The sequence below is a fragment of the Siphateles boraxobius genome, unplaced genomic scaffold (genome assembly GCF_051911475.1).
Source record: "Siphateles boraxobius isolate OS27281-9 unplaced genomic scaffold, OSU_SipBor_1 26, whole genome shotgun sequence".
NCBI classification, from domain to species: Eukaryota; Metazoa; Chordata; class Actinopteri; order Cypriniformes; family Leuciscidae; genus Siphateles; species Siphateles boraxobius.
In genome coordinates, this window is record NW_027508876.1 from 11,516,428 (window position 1) to 11,541,905 (window position 25,478).

The 25,478-nt window shown below is 40.7% G+C and overlaps 1 protein-coding gene and 1 long non-coding RNA gene across 2 annotated transcripts; one reads left to right on the forward strand and one right to left on the reverse strand.

Moving 5' to 3' along the window:
• Positions 1-623: 623 nt before the first annotated feature.
• On the reverse strand, positions 624-3,053 carry zfand1 (zinc finger, AN1-type domain 1). The gene is made up of 8 exons (XM_077244324.1): positions 2,972-3,053; positions 2,708-2,750; positions 2,364-2,403; positions 2,001-2,128; positions 1,656-1,747; positions 1,330-1,451; positions 1,078-1,233; positions 624-959 (listed from the first exon to the last, which is right to left on the reverse strand). Exons 1-8 carry the CDS (start codon positions 3,024-3,026, stop codon positions 783-785), a joined length of 813 nt encoding a protein of 270 aa, XP_077100439.1. The 5' UTR covers positions 3,027-3,053; the 3' UTR covers positions 624-782.
• Positions 3,054-13,704: 10,651 nt separating this feature from the next.
• LOC143751473 (uncharacterized) lies at positions 13,705-14,402 on the forward strand. Its single transcript, XR_013207241.1, has 3 exons — positions 13,705-13,766; positions 13,848-13,898; positions 14,381-14,402. It is a non-coding gene; the product is annotated as an uncharacterized LOC143751473 (long non-coding RNA).
• The last annotated feature ends 11,076 nt before the right edge of the window (positions 14,403-25,478 follow it).

Sequence of the window (25,478 nt, forward strand, 5' to 3'; positions counted from 1 at the left end):
CAATTTCATTCTATAATGTAAAAATCAAGAACTTGGAAAGTTAAATTTGTAGTTATCAATTAATCTGTAAGTTCCAGAGAAAATCGAAAATGTCAAATTATCTGATATAAGTTTACATTATGTTCCGTTACTCAGGCAAGGGATTAGTTTAAATACAGATCTTTATCGTTGCAATATTTAATCATATTTAATTCACACATTAACTTTCAGAATGCATTATATAATATATTTATATATAATGCATTCTGAAAGTTAGTCATATAATGCAGTCTATACCATTTCATCATGTGAACTAAAGCTCTGTTTTACACAAAAAAAAGTAGAGAAGAAAAATATCTGTCTCTGGCAGCCTTGAGATATTTGAGGCAATTAGGGGACACATCAATGCGTCACATTCTGCTTAATGGCTTTAGATTGGTGAGAGGATACATAAGTACATAATTTCTGCCTGACAGCAATGTACCATTCTCTCATGGCTTAAGTGTGGAAATTCTTTTCTAGAACCAAGCACCTTTCCATCAATGCATTTACTCTGAAACCTTGCATGGTCAATTAAATTGGGAGCATAAATTGGGAGTATTCAAGTAATTTCATACATGAAACATGAGACAAAAGAAAAAGCATCATGTCATTGACTCATTTAATAGAAAATCATGTGGAATACATTTACAATAGACAGACTCTATGATATAACAATCCTCTGGTTACCAATCTAACACCCTTTGTTTCCTGCTTTCCTCAAACTACTATAAAACTCTTCTGAGTGGTTGTGGGATTTTCTATCAGGAGGATGGAATATAGGCTGTGACATCATCTAGTCCAGAGCTCTCATTATCCAGATATTCCAGAATGACGTTGCCTCCGTTGTGCAGGGGACAGTCTGTGTGGAAAAGCAGCGACTGGAGGCTAGTGTCCATCTTAAAGGCTTCACCCGTCTCGGGGTGACACAAACACAGTTTCTGTGCAGAGTATATGGTTGGTTATGGTAATGCAAATTGTATTCAACAAACAATAAATTAATAAATCTAAGTAACAGTATAATGTGAACAAAGTTTAATGTAGTTCTGTGTGGCTGACCTTAGCTGTGAGCACATTGTTGTTGTTCTTCAGACTGGCCTGAGATGCTGCAAAGTCCACTACTTTGCCAACACTCCATTTAGAGCAGAAGTACATGGGCAAACTAGAGTCTTTAGCCTCTTTGGGCAGAAACACCTGGAAATATGTCCGTTCTGTCTTCAGAGGACATCAGTAGAGGAATTTCTGATGAGATATTTGCTCATAAATGAATGCAATGACAGGTACATTATAATATCAGTTTTGCTCTGATACCTGTGGCAGGCCTTTATCTCCTGACGCATGCATTTTCAGCTTCATCAAGGCAACTTTTGCAGCAGTTGCAGCATTTTTCGCTCCTTTTCTACCTTTACTTGGTGGTACATTCTTCTTTGACTCTGTTGGAAGTAAAGATGAAATAATTTTTTGGATTTCTAAGAATTCTTTGGCATCACAAGCTCTTCAAAATGAGACTCCATTGCCCTCATGTGGTCAAGAAGAGCAAGTACACCATTTGCAATCTAAACGATTTAAAGCCAATATAAAACAGTGCTTTAGCAGATCTGAATGTAAGTTTGCAGTTTACTGCTAAAAAAACGGACCTACTATCTTCTGCACCAGCTCCTGTGTTGCAGCCATGCGAGGCTTCGGGGTCTGCAGCTTCTCACACTTATGGTCATCCTGATGCCGATGTCTGAGACCAGACAAAAACAGTCATTCTTAGTCATTCTTAGAAGAGCACTGCATATTAGATTAGGACACACCACCTAGTACTCCAGCTGCTGTGATTATATACACAAAATAATAATATTTATTGTTTTCCCACTATAGTCATTCGTATAGTGAATGTATAGTCAGCGTATATAGTCAGGGTGAGACTTTGAGCAAGTCAGTTTAAAGTAAAAAATGTAGGGTTATTAAAATGACATTTGTAAGAGGTTTTGTACATGAGGCAGAAGTGTTTTTCACAGTGTGGACAGACGACAGGCAGCAACTCTTTCCCTTTGCAGTCCTCAAAGCTACACGGATATGATGAGATTCCCTCAGACACAGAGATCTCTCTCTTCACTGTGACCTGAAAGAATCATCCATAATCATCAAAACAGTCACTCAGTGATATATACACACATATATATATATATATATATATATATATATATATATATATATACACACACATTTATTTATATATATATATATATATATATATAAATATATTTACTTGTAATGGTTATATTTACTTGTAATGGTTTTATTTCATCGTCTTTAGTAAAACTGTCAGTAATTACCACCTGACATTTCTCACTCACCTCTGGACAAGAATGGGAGTCCCGGCTTCTGTGTTCCAAACTATAACCAGTAGAGGAGATAAAATGTTACATTAAAAATAAAATTATTGCAATGAATAGAGTGAAATGTCTCAAATGCAATGGTAGCAACCAGCAAGTGATTACCGTGTATCATGGTATTATTTACAATTTTGGTATGTATTCCACACACAAAAAAGCCAATGATGGCACACAAAAAAAGCATGGTAGGACCATAGTAGCCTACTTTTTTCTGTTCAGTCATTTCCTTGTCGTAATTATTAATCTTGATGTTTACTTGTATTGTAATTGTGAGAGTTTTCAAAACCAACGACACAAAATCTTACCAAAACACTCCAGAACAGCTGCTACAAACGAATGGTAGAAAATCTGCATTAAAACATAAAACAAAGTTTAAAATAATTCTTATGATTGTGTTATACAAACATAATTAGCATGAGAGCAGATGGCTGCTGCTGTGCTGCTGACTCACGTCACAGTGAAGTTAACACTGTTTACAATGGCTATTTGTACAAATAAAGACCGTGGAAACCTAATTATTGATGTACTGACATTTTTAAGCTGGTTGGATGACATTATATAGAGCATACCTTTTTGTTTGCAAGATTTAATTTCACAATGTTTTCCAACGTCTAGTTCAGCCATGTTTAAATGACGTCACACAATAATTTCAACATAAAAGTCTCTTTGAAAACGTCTCAAATTATTTGATTTATTTCCATGCCTCGCCTTATGGTGAGTAAATGATGAAAGAATTTTACCTGTAATGAACTTTTTAACATTTAGCAAATAGCAACCACATGCACATGTACATGTGGTTGCTATTTTGTAAATACTATTTAATTGATAGTTCATCTAATTCTGATTAGAATTTACAACACGCAATTGCGACTTTATATCATGCAATTCTGACTGACTATCTCACAATTGTTTGTTATAAAGTTAGAATTGCGAGATGTAAACTCAAAATTGTGAGGGGAAAAAGTCGGAATAGTAAAGATAAAAAGTCGAAATTAGATTTTTTATTTTTTATTCTGTGGCAGAAACAAGCTTAGCTTTTTCAATATAGATCTCTGAGATGCAGACATTGCGTCAATGTATAAACATAAATAACTTTAATAACACATTAATAATTTAATAACAATTTAATAACAATGGTCTCTGCGAACAATGTGATTCATAAGCCAATTTTGTCCACAATGTGATAGCCAGTGCTTTGAGAAATGCACCCTTTCTGCATCCTCTGATAGGAACAAGTACAATAAGTACAAGGCAGGGCAAACACTGGAGTTACAGTATGTGACTGAAAAACTAAACCTAAACTAAAATGCTTCCTTCTTGCTTTGCTTTTCCCTCATCCAGTCACATATGTGTTATTCTTTGACAGAATAATTTCATTTTGAGTCAGATTTCCAGTGTTTTGGTAAAGTTAGTGTGAAAGATGTGTTCTATTTTTAAATGAAGAGTTAGTATATATTTAACAAAATCTGTTTTTGAGAAGAAAATTATCCATTTGGCCAATTGTGTTTTGTAGTTTTGTAGTCTTAAGTCTGTGTTAAGAGTTTAGAAAAAGTATCTGAACTGAAGTATGTGTAAGCGCTTGTTAGCGATTGAAAAAAACTGCAAATGTTGTTCTTTCAATTATTTAAAATATAATATTTTAAATGTATTTATTTATTTTCTCTTCCTTGCCTTTCATGGTTGTATATGATTTGAGACTTCATTGATGTTATTTATTGTAATTTGCAACTACATCTACCTTTTGAGAATTGTAAATTGTTACAGTTTTTTACAGTCGCTAGGACAATACTTAGGTCACTTTTTCAAAACTCTTCACACAGTTCTCCAAAGCAACTTTCAGCTCTGCACAGCAGTTAATTTCACTTTAAAAATGCACCAAAACTATCACTTGTTACGACTGAGACAAATCACTTGTTACGACTGAGAAAAATCAGACACAATTATTTGTTTTAGGTAACAAATAATATTTAAAACTCACTCTGGGACCTGTGGTCCCATCCCCCAACAAGGACAAGAAGGATCTTTGGTTACTATGACTACGATTAGATAAGTTGGTTTTATTGCTGTGAAAGAATGTGAAGACAGAAACAGACTTTGAAACAAACTTTGCTGCATTAATAAATAAACGAACGGATCTATAAATGAACACGCACCGCCAGGAAATTGTGTGAATGATTTACTGTTTTGTGTAGTGTCTTTTAATTGTATTAACTTTTATTGTTTTGATGCTGTGGATTATTTTGGTGGAACCAACGGTCAATGTAACCTCACCTACGCGGTGTTTGATCTTACTTGGTACTTTGAAGATAGAAATGGCTGTGTACATGATATATTGATAACAACAACATATTAGTATTACAAGAATATTTCATTCTTCATCAAGCTACCACCCATCCACCGTGCACATGCAAATTAAAGCTCTTGGAACAAAGACCCATAAATCAAATTCTCCCACCTGGAAACTCCACCTTTATAATTTGTTGAGCCAACCCTGAGAGGTGGAACCTTTCTCAAGCTTCAAATTGCATCCTCAACAAGCCCTCCTCTTCTTTACTTCTCAGTACGTTTGCGGTGTTGTGCTGTCCTGCATGGCCTCAGCAGGCCCAGGGCCCCGGGCCTTGACTCACAACCAGCCATGTGCTCATTCAGGAGAGAGAAGACTCTCTCAACCACTACAGCATGCAGGACAACCTCAGCAGTTTCGCACAACGTCTTCATTCAACGCAGAAGTCCATTGCAACTCCTACCGTTGGTTCTCTTAGTCCTCTCTTTCTCTGGCCTTCACTACTTTGGGTTGATGTCTGCATGGACCCCCCACCAGGGCCCATGGGCCCCAGCAGGCTCTCCCAACAGAGTCGAACTAACCACGCAAGTTCATCATACCTTCTTCATCCAACGGAGAAGAAAACGATTGCAACTTCCACATATGACACTCACAGAACCAACAAACGTCAATTTTCAACAACTTCAAGAATTATGTTCTCTGCAAGGCCATTTTAAGAAGGTGCTTTGACAATGATAATATTGATGGTTCTTTTCATAGTTAAATGGATCTTTTCCTTAGTTCCATTTCCTACCTCCGGTTTAATTCTGTCACTTTAACCATCTCCATTTGAATGCATGAATGAAAGTGTTTGTATGTTAGTTATATTTTCGTTAATAAAACTTGTGCACAATATGCATTTGGTTCTGATTATCTGCTTGCATACGAAGTTTACCTTACGATCTAGATTGTGACTACATGCTCTTAATAGTCAGCAGTACTGTACAGTAAGAAAGACATATCCCTTCCCCGGAAATTAGTATTTCTTAGAATTAATAAACAATTAAAGCTGAGTGTCCACGAGACAAACAGGTGGGTTGAAGTAAAAATTAATTTTACTACATTAAGTTAATTATATTACAGTTTTTTACAGTCGCTAGGACACATTTCTCAATACTTAGGTCACTTTTTCAAAACTCTTCACACAGTTCTCCAAACCAACTTTCAGCTCGGCACAGCAGTTAATTTCACTTTCAAAATGCACTAAAACTACCAAATCACTTCATACATGTCTCAAATCAACATATTCTTCCATCACACTAAAGGTTGACAGACAACAAACACACTTTGTCACCCACAAAACAATGACCTAATAAACACTAACAACAGGTAGCATTATACAATGTTTTCTTCTGTAAAACAAGCACACATCTCTACTGTTTAGAATTCACTGCAATATATGTTACTGGAATGAATCAGACATGATGCAGAATGCTTCAATATATTTTGTCTTTTTTTTTTTTTGCACGGAGTAATTCTAAAATACAATAATTTACACACCATCAACGATACAGATACAATAGGAATCAGCTGTGGTTGGTCCAATTGTCCAATTGTTTTTATAGCATTTCATTATTAAATATATTTCATTACAAGAAATGTAGCAAATCGCTGTTATATTATGTTTTGTATTATGTTATAGTTTTGAACTTAAGTTTACCAGTTTTGAAAACAGTATGTAAGCATGTGCAAATTCGCCTGTAAGTACACAGAGTTTTGGTGGTTGTTGTGTCGAAGTGAGAAAAGAATTAATGTAATTTGAAAGATTTGAATACATTGAATGCATTTTGTGCCAAAGCAATGATAAATGATCCATAGTTTAGCCCACATACTTCTGTTGTGCTCACTGTGTGAAGAGTTTTAAAAAAGTGACCTAAGAAATTGAGAAATGTGTCCTAGCGACTGTAAAAAACTGTAATGATTGAACTCACCCGTTAAGACGGTGGCTTGGCACCACCTACTGGCTGTTTTAGTTTCATACTTAAACGTATAATTTCATCGATTCTATCATTTCATATTTCAATATTCAAAATATTATATTAAAAAATGAATCTCATAACATTATTTACGCAATTGTAATTGCAGTGTAAATGCATCCATGGCTCCTCTGCATTAACAGTCTGTGTAAATAATATCTAATGCCATTCAGAGTCAGCGTCTGCACGTCACATCTGCAGTGCGAAGATAGATTTTGTTGAAACTGATTTAATTTGACTGGTAACAGCCCTATAGTAGTGCCTTATTAACTGAATTGATCAGTTAAACTTAAAAACTTATAGGCTACATGATGATGCATATAGCCTATAATAAGGTTTTAAAATATGCCCCAGGAAATCAATTTATAGCGGAATTATCTTTATCTCTTTATGGAAAAGTTTGTTGCTGTCAACATTGTTTTTGGAAGATACATTAAAAATGCAGTTAGCTTCTGTGTACGGATCTACAATGCATGTCATAAAATGTGGTTAGTATAATAATGTACGGGACACTTGCCATTCTACATTTATAACAATAATTATCTTAGTCTAAACCTTAAGTAATCTTGACTAGATATAATTTAAAAGCTTTCAGACACTATTATTCATATTCGAAGACTAATTATCAAAAGAAATAACAGCAATAGACAAATACCAATATATTCTTCATTTGTGGTGTGGAGGCAACTTATAACATGCGCTTCGATTCTTTCCATACATTTTTATTATATGTTTTAGAGATTGAATTGAAATCAAATATTAACATTACTGCCCTAACTATTTCTGAATAGGATGTGCACTTCATAAATATTTGGAAAAGTATGGAAATACAAGTTTCAGATCACTAAAAACATGTATGGAAATCGAAGAGTCATCGGTGGAGTCTGGATGTCATCTAGTGGAAAATTTGGTACTGCGCACAAAACAATCTTTCTTAAAGCTCATTTATTGAGACATCATCCTAAAATCTGGCCCAGAACTTGTTCAGATATGGCGGAATGTGGCGGAAATGAACAAAAGCTGACTTGCTGAAGAAGAAGAAGAAGAAGAAGAAGAAGATGACGAAGATGAAGACTGTCATTTCAGTTCTTTTGCGGTTGTGATTAATAGTATTTTTAATTAATAGTATTCATGGCCGCATTGGTTTTCTTGACGTTTTAGAGTTGAAAATGCTTTGTAAATATATACAAAATACAACAATATGTATTTTATATATTTTTTTAATTTTCATTCACTTCTAAACTTTACTTTTACAACTTTGTTTTACTTCTTTAATAATCTGAGAAGTGTGCCCTTTTAGTACCCTGTTAGTTCTCAGTGCATTAAGTAATGTTAACAAATACAACTTTTTATTTTAATAATCAATAATTTAATCAGAAATTGGATGTCACCATGATGGAGATCGTCTCAGGTTACGACTGTAACCGATGTTTCCTGAGAACAGGGAACGAGACAATACATCATCGACGCTATGGGGAACGCCTCAGATCGGGTGTCTCAAATCAAGTATCAACTCACAGCAATCATGTCGACCGGCGACAGCCCGTGCTTCATCAGCTCGAATGATGAGCATGCAACCTGGATGTATAAAAAGAGCGCCTTGAGACCGTGAAAACATCCTATCGTCTGAAGGGACTGTTGCAGGCAGGCAGGGAGACGTATTGTCTCGTTCCCTGTTCTCAGGGAACATAGGTTACAGTCGTAACCTCAGATGTTTCCTTTCGAAGGGAACTCAACAATACGTCATCGACGCTATGGTGAATGAAATACCCACTCGACCATGCTGAGGGGAGTGCATGCCCAAGGGCAGTGACAACCGTCAGAACCAGTAATTCAAAGAACACTGAAACCACTCAACCTAAGGTCACATTGGGCTGTCAGTGACAGCACTCCCTACCGGTCATAGCCCAAGCTAATGAGCCGAGAAAGTGCCAGAACATAGTTAATGGGGGAAATATCTGGGCCAGCTCAGAGGCTTAGGACCAAAACTTCCTAATAGAAGGGGTCCCTTCTAGGGAGTGTGGCTAGGGGACCCAAGGGACCCCAGCCAGTCACTATTCAGGAGAGCATGCTTCCTGAAATGCTTCCCTATACTAAGACGCACCAACTGGCCATTGCCTGTCTGTCCGAGACAGAGCCTCCGGAAATTGCAGTGAATAAGGCATCCGAAAAACTGATAGCCTGCGAAGCTGGCAGAAACCATTCAGTTCCGGATCACAGAGATGGGATTCCCCGGAGAGGGTGACTCAACCTCAAGAAATGACGGAAGACGTCCACTCAATCCATGGGTCTACCCAGTGCTCGTTCTGAACACTGAGAAAGTAAGAGGGATCAAAACCAGGAAGGTCTTCTGAAGCCTAAGACCTGATGACCCCCTATGTGGGGAGCTCCATTACATGAGGGCTCATATCAGGAAGGCCGGTGAGGCCTGAAACCTGACGACCACAGTATGTGGGAGCTCATATTCAGGAAGGCCGGGTGAGGCCTGTAACCTGGCGACCACAGTATGTGGGAGCTCATATTCAGGAAGGCCGGGTGAGGCCTGTAACCTGGTGACCACAATATGTGGGAGCCCATATTCAGGAAGGCCAGGTGAGGCCTGTAACCTGGCGACCATAGTAGGTGGGAGCTCAAACTCAGGAAGGTTGGTGAGGCCTGTAACCTGACAACCACACCATGTGGGGCTACTTCCAGAAAGGCCATAAATATGCATTTTAGAAAGTACCGGGTAAGGCTTGTAGCCTGACATATGGAAGCTCATAACCCGGAAGGCCTGGCTAGGCCTGTAACCTGGCAACCACAGTATGTGGGAGCTCGACTCACAACCTTGCTTACCGAACATGTCCCCGGCTCTATACAGGAGGCAAGTTCTGAAAAAAGAGGAGAAAAATGTTATTTGCGCAAAAGAACATTTTCACTCAGCATAAAAACCTGCAGCGTGCGGAATGAGGCACACCGGGACTGAGAAACTCAGTAACCCCCTCTTTTTTTTCTTTTTTTTTTACTGTTTCACAAGTAAAAGTAAGGCGCTCTTATCAACCAAGCTGAAGCGGGCCATCAGAGAATTCATGAACTCATCATGGGCCCCGCCCCAGGCCTGATGTAGGAGGAGCCTGGGAGCGATGGTGGTTAGGAGACAAGATCCAGGGAGGTGATGTTAACGTTTGGTCTGAGAACGTTTGCTCTGGATCACCTCCCTGAGATCGTGCCTCCCGTGCGCAGGAGTTACGCTTCCTGCGCGCCCTGCTCCCTCTGCTAGGAGGAGGGGGCGCGCGGGAAGCGACACTGGCCTTCTGGGTCTGTCTGTGATCCTCAGACCACGATGGACCAGGCCCTCCCGCCTGCCTGGGCTGGGCCGAGGACCTCCGTGGGTATGCAGCTCTTAAACACCGCAGAGCGTGCCTTAGCTTCCCTGAACTTATCGACCACCGTCTCGACGGAAGGTCCGAAAAGCTCGGAAGGCGAAACCGGCGAATCGAGGAGAAAGGTTTTTTCTTTCTACCCGATGTCAGCCTGGTTGAGCCACAGATACCTTCCGTGGCCACCATAGCCGCCATCGAACGACTGATGGAGGCAGCAGACTGTTTGGTGGCCCGGAGAGACAAATCCGTGGTGCGGCGCAGCTCTGCGACCGCGTCAGGGGACAGACCGACCCCCTGATCGAGGTCCCGCAGCAGGTCGGACTGGTAGGCCTGAAGGACCGCAAGGGTGTGCAGAACCGCTCCTGCCTGACCTGCTGCTTTGTACGCTCTGCCATTCAAGCGTGATGTAGTCTTAAGCGGCTTGGATGGCAGAGACGGAGCTCCTAGTGAAGAAGACCAACCAGAGACGAGATAGTCGGCCAACGTCTCGTCCACTGGCGGCATCGACACATACCCGTGCTCCGCGGCCCCATCCACAGCAGCGAAATTATTCCGCTGATGCAGATGAAGACGCGCAGAGAACGGGTTCTTCCATGCCTTCTCGATCTCAGAGTGGAGACTGTAGCTGCAATCTGTTGGTGGCGCGCCCCATAACGTCCAGCAACTCAGCGTACACTGGGAAGGAGGGCTGAGATGGTTCAGTCTCAACCAGACTGACATCATCAGCAGCCAACTCCTTCCCGGCCCGAAGAGAACCAGTTACAGATCCATCAGAAAGAGAAAGAACCTCTTCAACATCGACCTGTTACTCACCCTCGTCAGCTGGCAGATCACCCGCGAGGTTAAGGCCCCTCTCTAGACGATCTGCCAGCTCCATCTGAGAGCCCCACGAACTCAAGCGCAGCCGAGCCTCAGCCCGAGCGGGACCGAAACCGCGGGGTTCAGATGCCGCACCCACTCCCCTCGAGAAATGGGACAGACGAGAGCGGAGAGTTCTGATAGAAAAACTCCCACAGTTTGCGCAGGAAGCTCCCTCGAGAGCTCTTCACCCAGGCAGAAAACGCACAGATCGTGTGAGTCCTCCGGTGTCAGATATCTGGGACACGGGTCGGCACACTTGCGAAAGGAATTCTTCCTCTTCTCTGTACGCTTCATTTTCTTAGTTGATTATCTTTCAAACAGACAAAACAGTCCCTGAAGACGAAAATGATGTTGTCACTGTCATAAGGCGCCCTTTTTATACATCCAGGTTGCATGCTCATCATTCGAGCTGATGAAGCACGGGCTGTCGCCGGTCAACATGATTGCTGTGAGTTGATACTTGATTTCAGACACCTGTCACGCCTGAGGCGTTCCCCATAGCGTCGATGACATATTGTTGAGTTCCCTTCGAAAGGGAACAGTGTTTGCTTTAGTTGGACTCTTGGCTCTTGAGTTATTAACTTAAGTTATTTTCTGGATGTTGTAACTGTATTTTTGATACACATTTGTTATGGCAATAAATGCAGTAGAAAATGTCATCAGATGATGTAATAGTCATGGACACCTAATTCAATGATATGACTTTGAGTCAAAACTCTGAATATATTAGCTAAGATTACATGATATACAGATACAGACTTTAGTTTTATACAAATTTTATGATTAATGTCATAATTTTTACATGACTCTTGTTATATTGTGGCATTAGTATTATAACAATTCTGCAATTTAAAACAAAAAAATATTATACAGATAAAGTTCTGAGCTGGGGCCCGTTCTTCGTGCGTCGCTAACTCAGTTAGCTGGATTTGATTGTTGACGATTTGGCATGATCTTGGATTGTTTGGTTCTTCGAAGCTCATGCTAGACTTGCTGTCATAGCAACAGGTGCGCTAGCTTGAACCTGCTCGCGAGCAGGCTTATTTCATGTAAACAGGATTAGATCGCGGCTTAATATGCAGAGGTGATATGGGAGGTCTTTAAACGCATCGCTATAGTGTACTTTTTTTTAGATATATAATATTTCTCAAGACTCGTGAGGATGTTGTTTACATCATTAATTTTTTCTAAACGCACATTCAATGTTCGACTCGGAGTTGGCCTTTAATAACAGCACAAACTGTGTGCATTGTCCTGAGATTCTTTGCGAGTGGCTCTTTCATCCATAGATGCGGAGAACTTGAAAAGTGCTGTCTGTTGTGCCATTCGCAAAGTTTACCCGGCGCTCAAGCAGTTTTTAGGGGGGTTTTGTGACATTTCCAAGCCACTTAAGACCCAAGGTTGTACTTGTAGGCTATAGCAGTTTTTTTGTTTTGTTTTTGTGCCAACGCAGGTATATTATAATTTTTAATGAAGATCATGCAATCATGACCATGCCGATTAATATGACACAGTATGTCCCTCAGGCTTCCCTAATGTCAACCCATTCTCACTCCCAAGGCATCAACAACTGAAGCATGGTCAAGCACCCGAGGCGTCACATAGCAGACACCGAAAGCGCTTCTTGGCGTCACTCTGTGACGCATTAGGAACTCCATTGCTTTCAATGGGAAACCTGTGGCGTCAATAACAGATGCAAATTTTATCAGTAGGAAATCGCGCTGAAGAAGTCTCATTCCGAACACATCGCGGTGTTTGGCATCAGAGGGTTGTTTCATAAAAGCCGCTTAGAAAAGCGGGGATTAAAGTCCAAAACCTGACTTGAATGAGCCGAGCTAAACATCCGCGCTTAAATTGGTTCCATAACAGTAAGTTGAGGATCATGTGATCTTACTAATTTGAGTCAGGTTTAAATAGTCTAGATAAATGCGCGTGCACGCCATTGTTTAAAAGTCCTGAGAAGTCGAGCATGGGTCAATCGATTTACTGTGGGCTACCATGGCAACAATAGGAAAAGATAGAACAGCGATGTTCACAGCAACGGAACAGCGTTTGCTATTGGAAACATATGAAGAATTTAAAGATGTCATCACCAAAAAAGGCAATACAGCGGCAATAAATAAAGCAAGAGAGAAAGGTTGGCAGGAAATTGCTGATCGTCTCAATACGTAAGTAGCGGTGTAAACTATTTAAAATACTTTATCAACATTGAATGTGTGTCACAATACATTGCAAAGTTTGTGTGAATAACAGTAACGTTAATTGCTTTCACGCAGCAGCAACTTAAGTGAAGGAAAAAGAACCTGGCAGCAGATGAAAATAAAATATAAAAATATAGTTCAGAATGGTAAGTAAATCTAATGGTATGTACATATGTAATCAATGCCAGCTTGAAGTTACAACTATTCAGGGTTTTTTTATTATTATTTTTAATTGGGGGGGGGGGGGCATCACCTAAAATCATATCACATAGTATAAGGAGTGAGTATATAAAAGGTGTGTGTGTGTGTGTGTGTTTTATTGTCATTATTCCTTCCTGACTAACTGATTTCCTCCTTCCTTAGGCATTGTAAGCCTAAGTACATCATAGCAGTAATGTCATGTAGAGGTACTTGTGCTACTGTAATGGTGCATTTTGGTACAAAAATATATATTTTTTTCTATCAAGATTCTGTATGCTTTATGGATCCACCAGACATCATGTTGCCTGTGAGTATGAGACCTTTTAAATCAGTCATGTAAGCTAATGAGTTTAACTGAGTTTAATCAGTGGTCACAGAGAGAAGGCCCATCAGTTGAGGAGGATAAGGAGACTGTGTCTGTATGTTCAAGGAGGCCTGAGGTACTTACAGGTTCCATGCTATACTGTATTGAATATTAAAAAGTGTACTTGTGTGATAAAATGATCATAATCTGATTTCAGGATGCTGACACTGTTCTAGAGCCCTCTCAGTCTGGGACCACATGTGACAAAGTGAGTATTAAGAAATGAAAACAATGTGACAAGAGTATTCAATGAAATAACTTAAAGCTACACTTTGTGATTTTTACCCCCATCTAGCGGTGAAAAGGTATATGACCATCCAGTGAATATTAGTTTCTGTTCCTCTCAATTCCGATTTCGTTTTAACTCCTACGGTGGCCAATGTAGTCCAAGATTAGCATGGCTTCCAGTTCGACCTCGTCCATGAGTGAAAGGTGAAGCTTGAATTAACCGTATGTCCCTCTTTGGCTAATGTACTTTCAAGATGGAGGGGCAACATGGCGACCGACATTAGAACCCCCCACCCGTATGTATTTTCAATGGCATATTATACACTCACGAGAATACTTTATTACTTGAACGAAGTAAATATACATTAATGAGCACATATATTTTTGAAAGAACTTAGTGTTTTTAGCTAAGAATAAACTAAAAAAGTTACACAGTGTAGCTTTAAATCTATGTTGCTACAGAACCCAGAAAACATAAAAGGAGTGTATAAACGCTACGTCCTTATACAAATGGAAGCGATTGATATCGACATCCAGTATAAAAAACTGAAGATGAGGAAGTTGGAGCTGGAAATTCAACAGTAGAACTACCATTTAAAAAAAAAAAAAAAAACATTACCTTTTTGATCACTTCCCACAACATTTATTTGTGTGTTTTCACCCCTAACAGGCAGATTCACTATGAATAAAGACAAATTACATTAAATACTTTGACTTCTGTGTGTTTGTTCAACTAAGGAGAAAGTTGAGGGGCCAGTGGAAAATTTTAAAGGCTACACATGGTTTAGACCATATTAAGCAAAATAATTATTTGCATATGTGTCTCATAAGTCTGCCTGTATCGTTTTCTTCCAATACTGCTTCATTGCCCCAGTCTTCCTCTTGAACCATCATTGGTTGCCTCTCTCTCCTCAGACAAGCAATGTTATGGAGCACTACACAAGCAACTACAATGTCACATGCCCTGGGTGGAGTCCCTCTGAGGTGCTTCAGGCACTGAAACCTTGACTTTATCAGCCCAAATGCCATCTCAATACGACCTCTTGTGCGTGCATGGGCAATGTTGTAGCGGTGCTGTGCCTCTGTCTGGGGCTCCTGATAGGGAGTCAAGAGGTAAGGCAGGCATGGGTATCCCTTGTCTCCCAGCAAAACTCCTGAGAATTCTCCTGCATAGACAGAATGAATGAATATATATAGATATATAATGTAGTTTTTTTTCTTCTTTTTTTTTTAGGACTTTTTGCGATTAAGTGATTACTAGCATACCTCTTGCTAGTTGCTGGTAGAGAGATGAGGCTCCAAAGATTCTGGAGTCATGCACAGAGCCTGGCCATTTGGCCTCTACATTTGTGATGATGCAATCTGCATCACTTATCATTTAAAATAAATTAAAGCTGTAGGTCACTACATTTTAATTGCAATGAACTAAACACTGGTGCTCAGCTTAGTACAGAACACTCAGTGCTAGAGCATAGCCTTCAATATCAACTCAGTGGGATCATACCTGTACATTAATGCTGTGTACTGATTTCCTATTCACAAAGTCCGCTTCATGTGGACCAGACGGACACTTAATACACACATGGGTGCAGTCCAATGCACCGATAACATTTGGGAAACCTAGGAAAATTATTTGTTTGTTTTAAATATGTCCCATGTAAAATCAACAGTCAAGAAATATTTCCATGTTTTATAGATATTTGAACTTCATAGCTATTCCATGAAAGGCATGTTTAATGGTACGAATAGCTTTGTTGCCAGGGAATGTGATGAACACATTGAGTAGTCTTTTTAAAGAAAGGTACACAGTTAGTACAGAGCGGCAAACTGATGCTTTGCTGATATTCTCTGCATCTCCAACTGTGTACAAAAATGTTCCACTGGCAAAAAAGCGAAACGCAATGCACAGTCTGTGGGACTGTGAGCGCTCTGTTGCGGCGTGTATTATTTGCAATGTATGGGCTTAGTAATCTACAAATATATGCAATCCCATCTCTTGAGAACCCATATCGCTCATACAGGTAGCTGTAATTAAAAGCCAATGGGTCTGACCTGTCTCTGAAAGTTCTCTCTCTTTGAAATGCCCTCCGCAAGACTATAGCCCCCTCATCCACCACCTAATCTATGAAATGACTCACCATGGTTAAGTTTGGAAACGAGTTCAGCTCCCTATTTATATACTTTTAATTAATTAATTACCAAACTCATTAACCAAACTCACCAATTAAACACACAAGTTTTGAACATTTCTTAGTGTATTTATACCTTATAATTTCTTACATTTATTAGTAAAGTACATTTCCGTCTTTATTTATTTATTTAATTTTTTTTATTTATTAATAGTGGTTAAGTAAAATAAAATGACATCGAAATACCAGCAGGTGATTATAAATGGTATGCTCGTTAAGCCTGAACTCAGACTTAGCCTGACAGTTAGCCTGCCCCGGACCAGGTTAATTTGCCAGCATAAGTTGCCGGGGTAACTAAGTTTGAACTTTTTTAAGTTTGATTTATGAAACCGAATCTACCAAAAATAAGCCTGACTAACCGAAATAAGCCTGGCTTATACTCTAATCTTGGTTTATGGAACAACCCTCAGGTCACGTGTGCCAGATGTTGGTAAGTAGTCGTAAATACGCTGTCCAAATAATGTTTGTTATAATGTCTTTTCTGTTTGTCGATATTAATCAGATTAGCTCTCTCATGTTCAGTCACTGCATATATCTGTCATCTCCACGGAGGTTTTGCATTTCATTGGTTTCTAATTCAAAACACATTACTAAACTAACGTGATTAAACACTGTCTGTCACGTGACGTGCTATAGGCCTAGACCTTCAATCAGTTAATCATGATATATCATATATTCTTATCAGGTTCAAAGTAGTAATTAGTTCCAAAGTGGTATTTGTTGTAAATGCACAGTAACCACAACATTTACCATGCTTTTACCACAGTATTTGCAGTTTTAATGTGTCATTTGTTGTAAATGCACAGTAAACACAACACTTACCATGCTTTTACCACAGTATTTGCAGTTGTAATGTGTCATTTATTGTAAATGCACAGTAACCACAAAACTTACCATGCTTTTACCACAATATTTGCAGTTTTAATGTGTCATTTGTTATAAATGCACAGTGACCACAACACTTACCATGCTTTTACCACAGTATTTGCAGTTTTAATGTGTCATTTGTTGTAAATGCACAGTAACCACAACACTTACTATGCTTTTACCACAGTATTTGCAGTTTTAATGTGTCATTTGTTGTAAATACATAGTAACCACAACACTTACCATGCTTTTAATGCCTAATAATTTAAAATCCGAAAATTGGAAGGTAAATCTGTAATTTTTCCTTTAAATAATCCTATATATTATACATAATGATATTTTATTTATTTATTTTTATTAAATTATTTATTTATTTATGAAATTTATTTATTTTATTTATTTATTTATTTTATTATTTACTCTTTTTTTTTCAGCTGAAAAGACCAAAAGGGCCTTTCGGATCCAGTCAGCTCATTATTGTTTGAGGAGAAGTAAACGGAGGAGACGAAAAGCTACAAAGACATTACTCACAATGGTATGTATGTGTTGGTTTTAACCTGTAATCAAACATTTTATCAAGCATTTGTTGTTTCTTAAACCTTTTCTTACACAACCCATAGCCCAATCAGTACAAACATAGTCTCTTAGTCTTAATAATTCACAAGATTTAACAAGTTCTCAAATTCATAAGAAGCTCATACATATTTGTATACTCGTACATAATCCTGCAGCTTTTACTCCTAGTGCTGTCATTGGCTACTGCCTCAATTCCTGTACATATTTATCGCAATATTTGCAAATCCGTGGCGGATGCCCCACTGACTGTCAGAAAGTTTATATTAATTGCATTGTATTATTTAAAATTATGACAAATTGGACCCTGTCTGTTCATGTTCCAATGATACATGATGTCTCTCCACACCTCATAATCTTCCTCTGTTTGCAAGAGTGGAAAAGCTAAATTGACTTGTCACACGACATCAGATACTCGATTATTTTGTCATGATCAGATCAGTTACACTGCTGATAACTGTCCCATTTAAATCGTGTTATTTTTAAACAAATACATATGATTATTGCTTGCTATTAATGACATACTTTTAATCATGCCCACATATCAGTAAACTTATTACATAAATGCATTTAACATTTAATTATGCAACACTCTATACAGAAATAAATCCTACTGTTATTTATAAACTTTTTACTTGAATGTAATGTAATAAAATTACCTTCCTTTCTGTCTTGCAGGATCACTTAGTCCTTTTTTAAGATCTCTTAACATCAAACTCAACAGCTCTTTTAAGAGCCAACCCTCACAAGAGCTACTAGTGAGTCGCAGCAAATCTTGCCGTGATCAGCCCATCCCAGGTAAAGTTTCTACAATATTTCAATCAGTATTTACTCATCAAATGCTCTCTCCTGAATCGTATGGTAAAATAACTTATTTATAACTGTCTTCATTTATATGTTTTAAGAACAATAGTAATTGCACATAGTAGAGTAGAGACTTTTTTTGTTTTACAGCAGAGAAGGAAGATCAGTCCTAATGAATCTTTTGTTTCGGTGAGGAAGGAACATCCGGTGCCCAAAGACAGAAAGGTGTGCGAGTCCATTGGTATGTCTTGTATTGAAACAATGCTGTAATATGTAGACTAGTACATCATTTGATGTTGACAATTTTACATTGTACAGGTTATCAATTGGTTTTTGACCAAGTAAAGCTCTTGAAACAAGTGACAGAAGAGTATGTTGTCTTGAAAGAAATCAAGCATCACTGGCAAAGGCTCAAAAGAGACCATGCCTTTCTAAAATATCTTTTAAAACAGGTTACTGTTGATATGGGTAAAACAGTTTTTTTTCAGTACTTGGCTTATATTACAGGTGAAAAGATTAGGCAAAAAATTAGAATATAGTGCAAAAGTTCATTTATTTCAGAAAATTCAACTTATAAGGTGAAACTAATATATTATATAGCAAAGTGGGCTTCATTACATGCAAAGTGGGTGTCAGGATTCAGGCTCGGAGACAGAGGTAAGTGATAAACATAAATGTATCTTTATTTAACTCAAAGGTAAGTATGCAGGGTTTCGGGAGTTCAACGGTGATCTCGAAGAGGATATATGTGGCAGGAATGCATCCAGGTGAGTGAATCCTCTTCTTAAGGAATAACGTGGCGGGTAACACAGATCAATAACTTGAGTTTTTCTCTCTTTTCAGATCGTTCGTGGATAGGCGTGATTCAGGAAGGATTCCAGGTGAGTAGATCCTTTGAAGTGCACTTGACAATGAGCTCACCAGTTCAGTGATACTCTCCCTTTCTCTTGCAGCTCATCCAGTGGGAAACGGGACTCGTGGCGGATTCCAGGAAACGGAGAACATGAGTCATGGAGCGGATCCTGGGAACATCAGAACAAGGACAACAAGGTTAGTTTCTTTCAGGTAAGTATACTTTACGTCCGTTGCAGAAGGATGGCTCAGAGTGAGAAAAGTGGGGACTGGTAAGGGTCGTTCCTGTTGGAGGCTTGACAATGACTGGGAGTGAATCGGGTGCTTTTGTGCTGGCTGGGAAGTGAGTGCTGAGTGGAAACAGGTGCAGGTGATCAGTAATCTGGGGACAGTGATCTTTGCGTGGTGACATGTGAAGGATCTGATTGGCTCCTGACAGTACCCCCCCCCCCCTCCAGAGTCCGCGCCAGCGGACCTTAGACCTCGACGTCGTGGGGGTCTGCCTCTGGGTCGTGGTGCAGGTTTCTCGGGATGCTGAGCATGGAATTCTAGGAGCAGACTGGGATCAAGAACATCATTACGAGGTACCCAACTTCTCTCTTCTGGCCCATATCCCTCCCAATCAATGAGGTATTCTAACTGACCTCCCCGACGTCGAGAGTCCAAGATCTCCTTGATGAGGTAGATGGGCTCGGGTTCAACGGGTGGTATCGGGGAGTTTTCTTCGGGTTCGACCTCGTTGACTGACTGGGGAATCTGTGGATGATGGGGTTTCAGAAGTGAGACGTGAAACGTGGGATGGATACGGTATTCTGGGGGCAACCGGAGCTGGTAAGTGACTGGGTTGACTTGCTTGACAATTGGAAAGGGTCCGATGTACTTGGGATTTAATTTCTTACATGACTGGCGCAGTTTGATATCTCGAGTGGAAAGCCAGACTAGTTGCTCAGGTTGGTATTCTGGCGTGGATCTTCGGCGGGTGTCAGCGAACTGCTGTTGTCTATTCACAGCTTGTCGGATGTGCTGATGAGTTTGGTTCCAGACCTGTTCGCTCTCCTCAAACCATTTGTTAACCGTGGGCACTTCTGAAGGTTCACCGGACCATGGGAATAACGGAGGTTGGTAACCAAGGATACATTGGAATGGAGTCAATTGAGTGGATGCTTGTCGGAGGGAATTCTGTGCATATTCTGCCCAGATGAGGTACCTACTCCAGATGTTCTGGTTGGAGTGGCAGAATGTGCGCAAGAACCGACCTAGATCCTGGATCTTTCTCTCGGTTTGTCCATTGGTTTGTGGATGATACCCGGAAGACAGACTCACTGTCACATTCATGAGAGTGAAAAATGATCGCCAGACTCGGGAAATGAACTGTGGCCCTCGATCGGAGACAATGTCCTCTGGCAGACCGAAATTTCGAAAGACATGTTCCATGAGAAGCTCAGCAGTATCAAAGGCGGTTGGAAGTCCCTTTAATGGAATGAACTTGCATGCCTTCGCGAACCGATCGATGGCTACTAGGATGCAAGTATTTCCGTCAGAAATCGGAAGGTCAGTAACAAAGTCCACTCCGATGTGGGACCAAGGTCTATTTGGAATAGGCAAGGGGACCAGTTTCCCCACTGGCAGATTTCTTGGGACCTTGGAGATGGCACATGGGATGCAACCTTGAATGAACTGAGTGACATCTTGGCGCATGTGAGCCCACCAATACTTCTCCTGAAGTGTGGCTAAGGTCTTGGTTATACCTGGGTGTCCAGTGGCCACTGAAGAATGAGCTGAGGAAATCAAGGCGTTGCGAAATTCTTCAGGGACATGAATCTTCCCGGGAGGACATCCGGGAACTCTGGGTTGCTGATGAGCCAATTCTTGAAGCTGTTCGTTTATTTCCCACTGGATAGGATTTACGAATAACCTCTCGGGTAGAATGGTCTCAGGTTGATCAACAGGGCTCTCAGGGGCATGGATACGGGAAAGAGCGTCTGCACGGGTATTCTTGGATCCTGGACGATAGGCAATCTTGAAATGAAAGCGTGTAAAGAATAACGCCCATCGGGCCTGACGTGGATTTAACCGCTTGGCATCTCTCAGGTATTGGAGATTCTTATGATCGGTTAGGACTAGAAATGGGTTCTTGGCTCCCTCTAGCCAATGTCGCCATTCTTCCAAGGCAAGTTTTACTGCGAGAAGTTCTCGATTTCCAATATCGTAGTTTGCCTCTGCTGGAGAAAACTTTTTGGAGAAGAATGCACAAGGGAGTGGCTTTGAGGAGAACTCGGAACATTGGGACAGGATTCCTCCAACCCCGGTGGTGGAGGCATCGACTTCCACCATGAATGGTTTTTCAGGGTCTGGATGGTGAAGCAAAGGGGCACTGGTGAAGGCAGATTTCAGAGCATGAAAAGCTTTCTCAGCCTCGGGGTTCCACTGCAGGATCTTAGGTTTTCCTTTTAGCAAGGAGGTCAATGGAGAAGTGAGAAGACTGTACTGGTTGATAAATCTCCTATAGAAGTTGGCGAACCCGAGAAATCTCTGAAGCTCCTTCACGGACTTGGGAGTTGGCCAGGACAGGACGGTCTCTGTCTTTTGTTGGTCCATCTCCACTCCTCGATCGCTGAGTATGTATCCCAGGAAGTCGATGGTGCTTTGATGAAAGGTACACTTCTCAGCTTTCAGGAACAGAGTGAATTCTCTGAGACGTTGTAGGACTAGAGACACATGTCTCTGGTGTTCGATTGGATTCTTGGAATAGATCAAGATGTCATCGATATAGACCAGAACAAACTTCCCTAGAAAGTCTCTGAGGATCTCATCCATGAAACTTTGGAAAACGGAAGGAGCGTTGACCAAACCATATGGCATGACAAGATATTCGTAGTGGCCAGCAGGGGTTATGAAAGCAGTCTTCCACTCATCTCCTCCTTTGATACGGATTAGATTGTACGCACTCCGTAAGTCAAGCTTGGTGAACATCTTTGCCTCTCTGAGTTGTTCGAGAGCAGCAGGTATGAGAGGCAAAGGGTAGCTGAACTTCACAGTGACTTGATTCAAGGCTCTGTAATCAATGCATGGTCTTAAACCACCGTCTTTCTTGGCCACGAAGAAGAAACTTGCGGCGGCAGGAGATGTGGAGGGTCGGAGGTAACCCAGATCTAAAGCTTCGTGGATATATTTCTTCATGGATTCTTGCTCTGGAATGGACAAGGAGTAAATCCGACCCTTGGGGAGACGTGCATCAGGGATCAGGTCTATAGCACAATCCCATGGTCGATGAGGGGGTAACTTGGAAGCAGTGACAGGATTGAAGACGTCAGAGAACTTAGAATAACAGGCTGGGATATTAGTTGACAAGTTTTCCATGGGACTCTCTATGGACGTGGAGTTAACTTTGAGCACTTGGGTCCTTGGGTTACTGGATGAACGGGATACTGGATAGTTGATCTCTGGACATTGACATCCCCATTGCAGGATTTTCCCAGACGTCCAATCAATGGTGGGTTGGTGATGGACGAGCCATGGCCGACCAAGGATGAGATCTGTTTGGCTGTTTAGCAACACAAATGGTTCAAACCACTCTTGGTGCGTCTCTCCCACACACAATTGAATAGGACCAATCTGGGTAGTAACGTTCGTCTTGTTAATTAACTCACCCGTTACAGCGTAGATGGCGTAAGACTTGGGAGTGTTGATCTCTCGCAGACTGAGCCTCTTACAGAGTTCTCCAGAAATGAAGTTTCCCGCGGACCCTGAGTCGATGATAGCTGTTACAGAGATGTGTTTTTCTTGAATCTTTAATATCACAGGAATCGTGAGTGGTGCTGAGACAATGGGTTGATTAAAGACTGAGCTTACCATCATTTTCCCCGGTCGAATTGGGCAGTTAAGTCTGAAGTGACCCTTGGTACCACAGTACATACATAACTTCATCTCTCTTCGACGAACACGTTCAGCCTGAGAAATTTTTGAAGTGTCGACTTGCATCTCTTCAACTTGATTTTCTGGATTGAGATTCTTGGGATTCTGAAAAGACACAGGATGGTGATGAGACTGATCAGCGTAACAACTCAAAGATCGTTGATGGACTCGCTTGGCTTGCTGAATGAATTTCTCAATTCCTAAGCTGTCATCATAGATCGCCAGTTGGAGGCGCAAAGCTGGGTTTAAACCTCGACGGAAAACAGAAATCAGAGCTCTCTCATTCCATCCACTATTTGATGCAAGTGTGCGAAATTCCACAGAATACTCAGTCAATGACTTCTTTCCTTGACGTAATTGTAGGAGCTGTTCTCCAAATGAGGAATCATCCACGGGTCGTCCGAAAACTTCCTTAAAATGTTTGACAAACTCTTGAACTGACGCAACCACTGTGGATTCCTGCACCCATAACGCCTCTGCCCACCTCAGAGCTGCTCCAGAGAGTTGCTGAATGATAAATGCCACTTTCGATCTCTCATTGGGATAGAGCTGAACTTGCTGTTCCATAGCTAGCGAACACTGGAGTAAAAATCCGTTGCAGTCCTCCGCCCGGCCAGAGAAGGGCGCTGGGCGCGACGGGGGAGTTGCAAAGCAGGTAATCGAAGAAGCGGCGCTCGCGGAAGTTCTCACTGGAGTAAACATGGGTTCTGTCGGAGGATCGGTGGTAGGTGTGGAGCTGGTAGCAACAGCGGGCTGTCCGGAATCCATCTCTCACCTCTTTCTGTTGTTAGGTCAAGCCTTCTGTCAGGATTCAGGCTCGGAGACAGAGGTAAGTGATAAACATAAATGTATCTTTATTTAACTCAAAGGTAAGTATGCAGGGTTTCGGGAGTTCAACGGTGATCTCGAAGAGGATATATGTGGCAGGAATGCATCCAGGTGAGTGAATCCTCTTCTTAAGGAATAACGTGGCGGGTAACACAGATCAATAACTTGAGTTTTTCTCTCTTTTCAGATCGTTCGTGGATAGGCGTGATTCAGGAAGGATTCCAGGTGAGTAGATCCTTTGAAGTGCACTTGACAATGAGCTCACCAGTTCAGTGATACTTTCCCTTTCTCTTGCAGCTCATCCAGTGGGAAACGGGACTCGTGGCGGATTCCAGGAAACGGAGAACATGAGTCATGGAGCGGATCCTGGGAACATCAGAACAAGGACAACAAGGTTAGTTTCTTTCAGGTAAGTATACTTTACGTCCGTTGCAGAAGGATGGCTCAGAGTGAGACAAGTGGTGACTGGTAAGGGTCGTTCCTGTTGGAGGCTTGACAATGACTGGGAGTGAATCGGGTGCTTTTGTGCTGGCTGGGAAGTGAGTGCTGAGTGGAAACAGGTGCAGGTGATCAGTAATCTGGGGACAGTGATCTTTGCGTGGTGACATGTGAGGGATCTGATTGGCTCCTGACAGTGGGATTTCAAGCCTTTATTTGTTATAATTTTGATGATTATGGCTTACAGCTATGAAAACCTTTTCACAATAATCTAATTTTGGGGTTTTCATAGCTGTAAGCCATAATCATCCAAATGATAACAAATAAAGGCTTAAAATATCTCACTTTACATGTAATTAGTCTATATAATGTTTCTATATATAATTAGTCTATATATAGTTTCACCTTTTAAGTTGAATAACTGAAATAAATGAACTTTTGCACGATATTCTAATTTTTCGAGTTTCACCTGTATGTGCTACAATTTTATATATATATATATATATATATATACTACTTCAATGTGTATATTATATAATGTACTGACTGCTGCTTTGTAAATCTAAATAAGGAACACGCAACTCTGGCCCTTTTGCGTTCTCCTTTTTGAGGTGGAAAGTTTACATCAAACCCTAATTGAGCACACCTGAACATTTTAACCAAAGTCTTCATACGTATCCTCTATCTGGATACGTCCATTGACTGCGGTGAATAGTGCTGCTGGCAACAAGGGAAAGACCTTGCGACAGCCTGGAGAGACAGCTGAAAGGAGGAAAGAGACCCCAATGGGGCTGATAAGGGTTAGCTACCCTTGTCGGCAGTATCCAGCTCTGTGTTTACAGGATGCTGGAGACACCAGCCCAAGGTTCCTTCGGAAAGAGGAAAATACCCCTAGAGTCTGCGAGAGCGGGGGCGGAAGATGACTCAATTTTGGACAACATGGTTAACGACTTTGGAATGGAAACGGATATGAGTATGGAGAGTACTTCACAAAAGACTAGTTCAGGTTCTGCAGTTAGCAAAGTCATTGAATTCCAAGCTTGTGTCTGTGGCTGGAGCAAGGCGACAACGGTCAGGGGTTTGAAGATTCATCA

Coding starts and splice junctions, on each gene's coding strand:
- zfand1 (XM_077244324.1), bottom strand. CDS start 3,026: ATGGCTGAACTAGACGTTGGAAAACATTGTGAAATTAAATCTTGCAAA. Junction 2,751..2,971: donor TAAATCTTGCAAACAAAAAG/GTATGCTCTATA, acceptor GTTTTAATGCAG/ATTTTCTACCATTCGTTTGT. Junction 2,404..2,707: donor AGCTGTTCTGGAGTGTTTTG/GTAAGATTTTGT, acceptor TACTGGTTATAG/TTTGGAACACAGAAGCCGGG.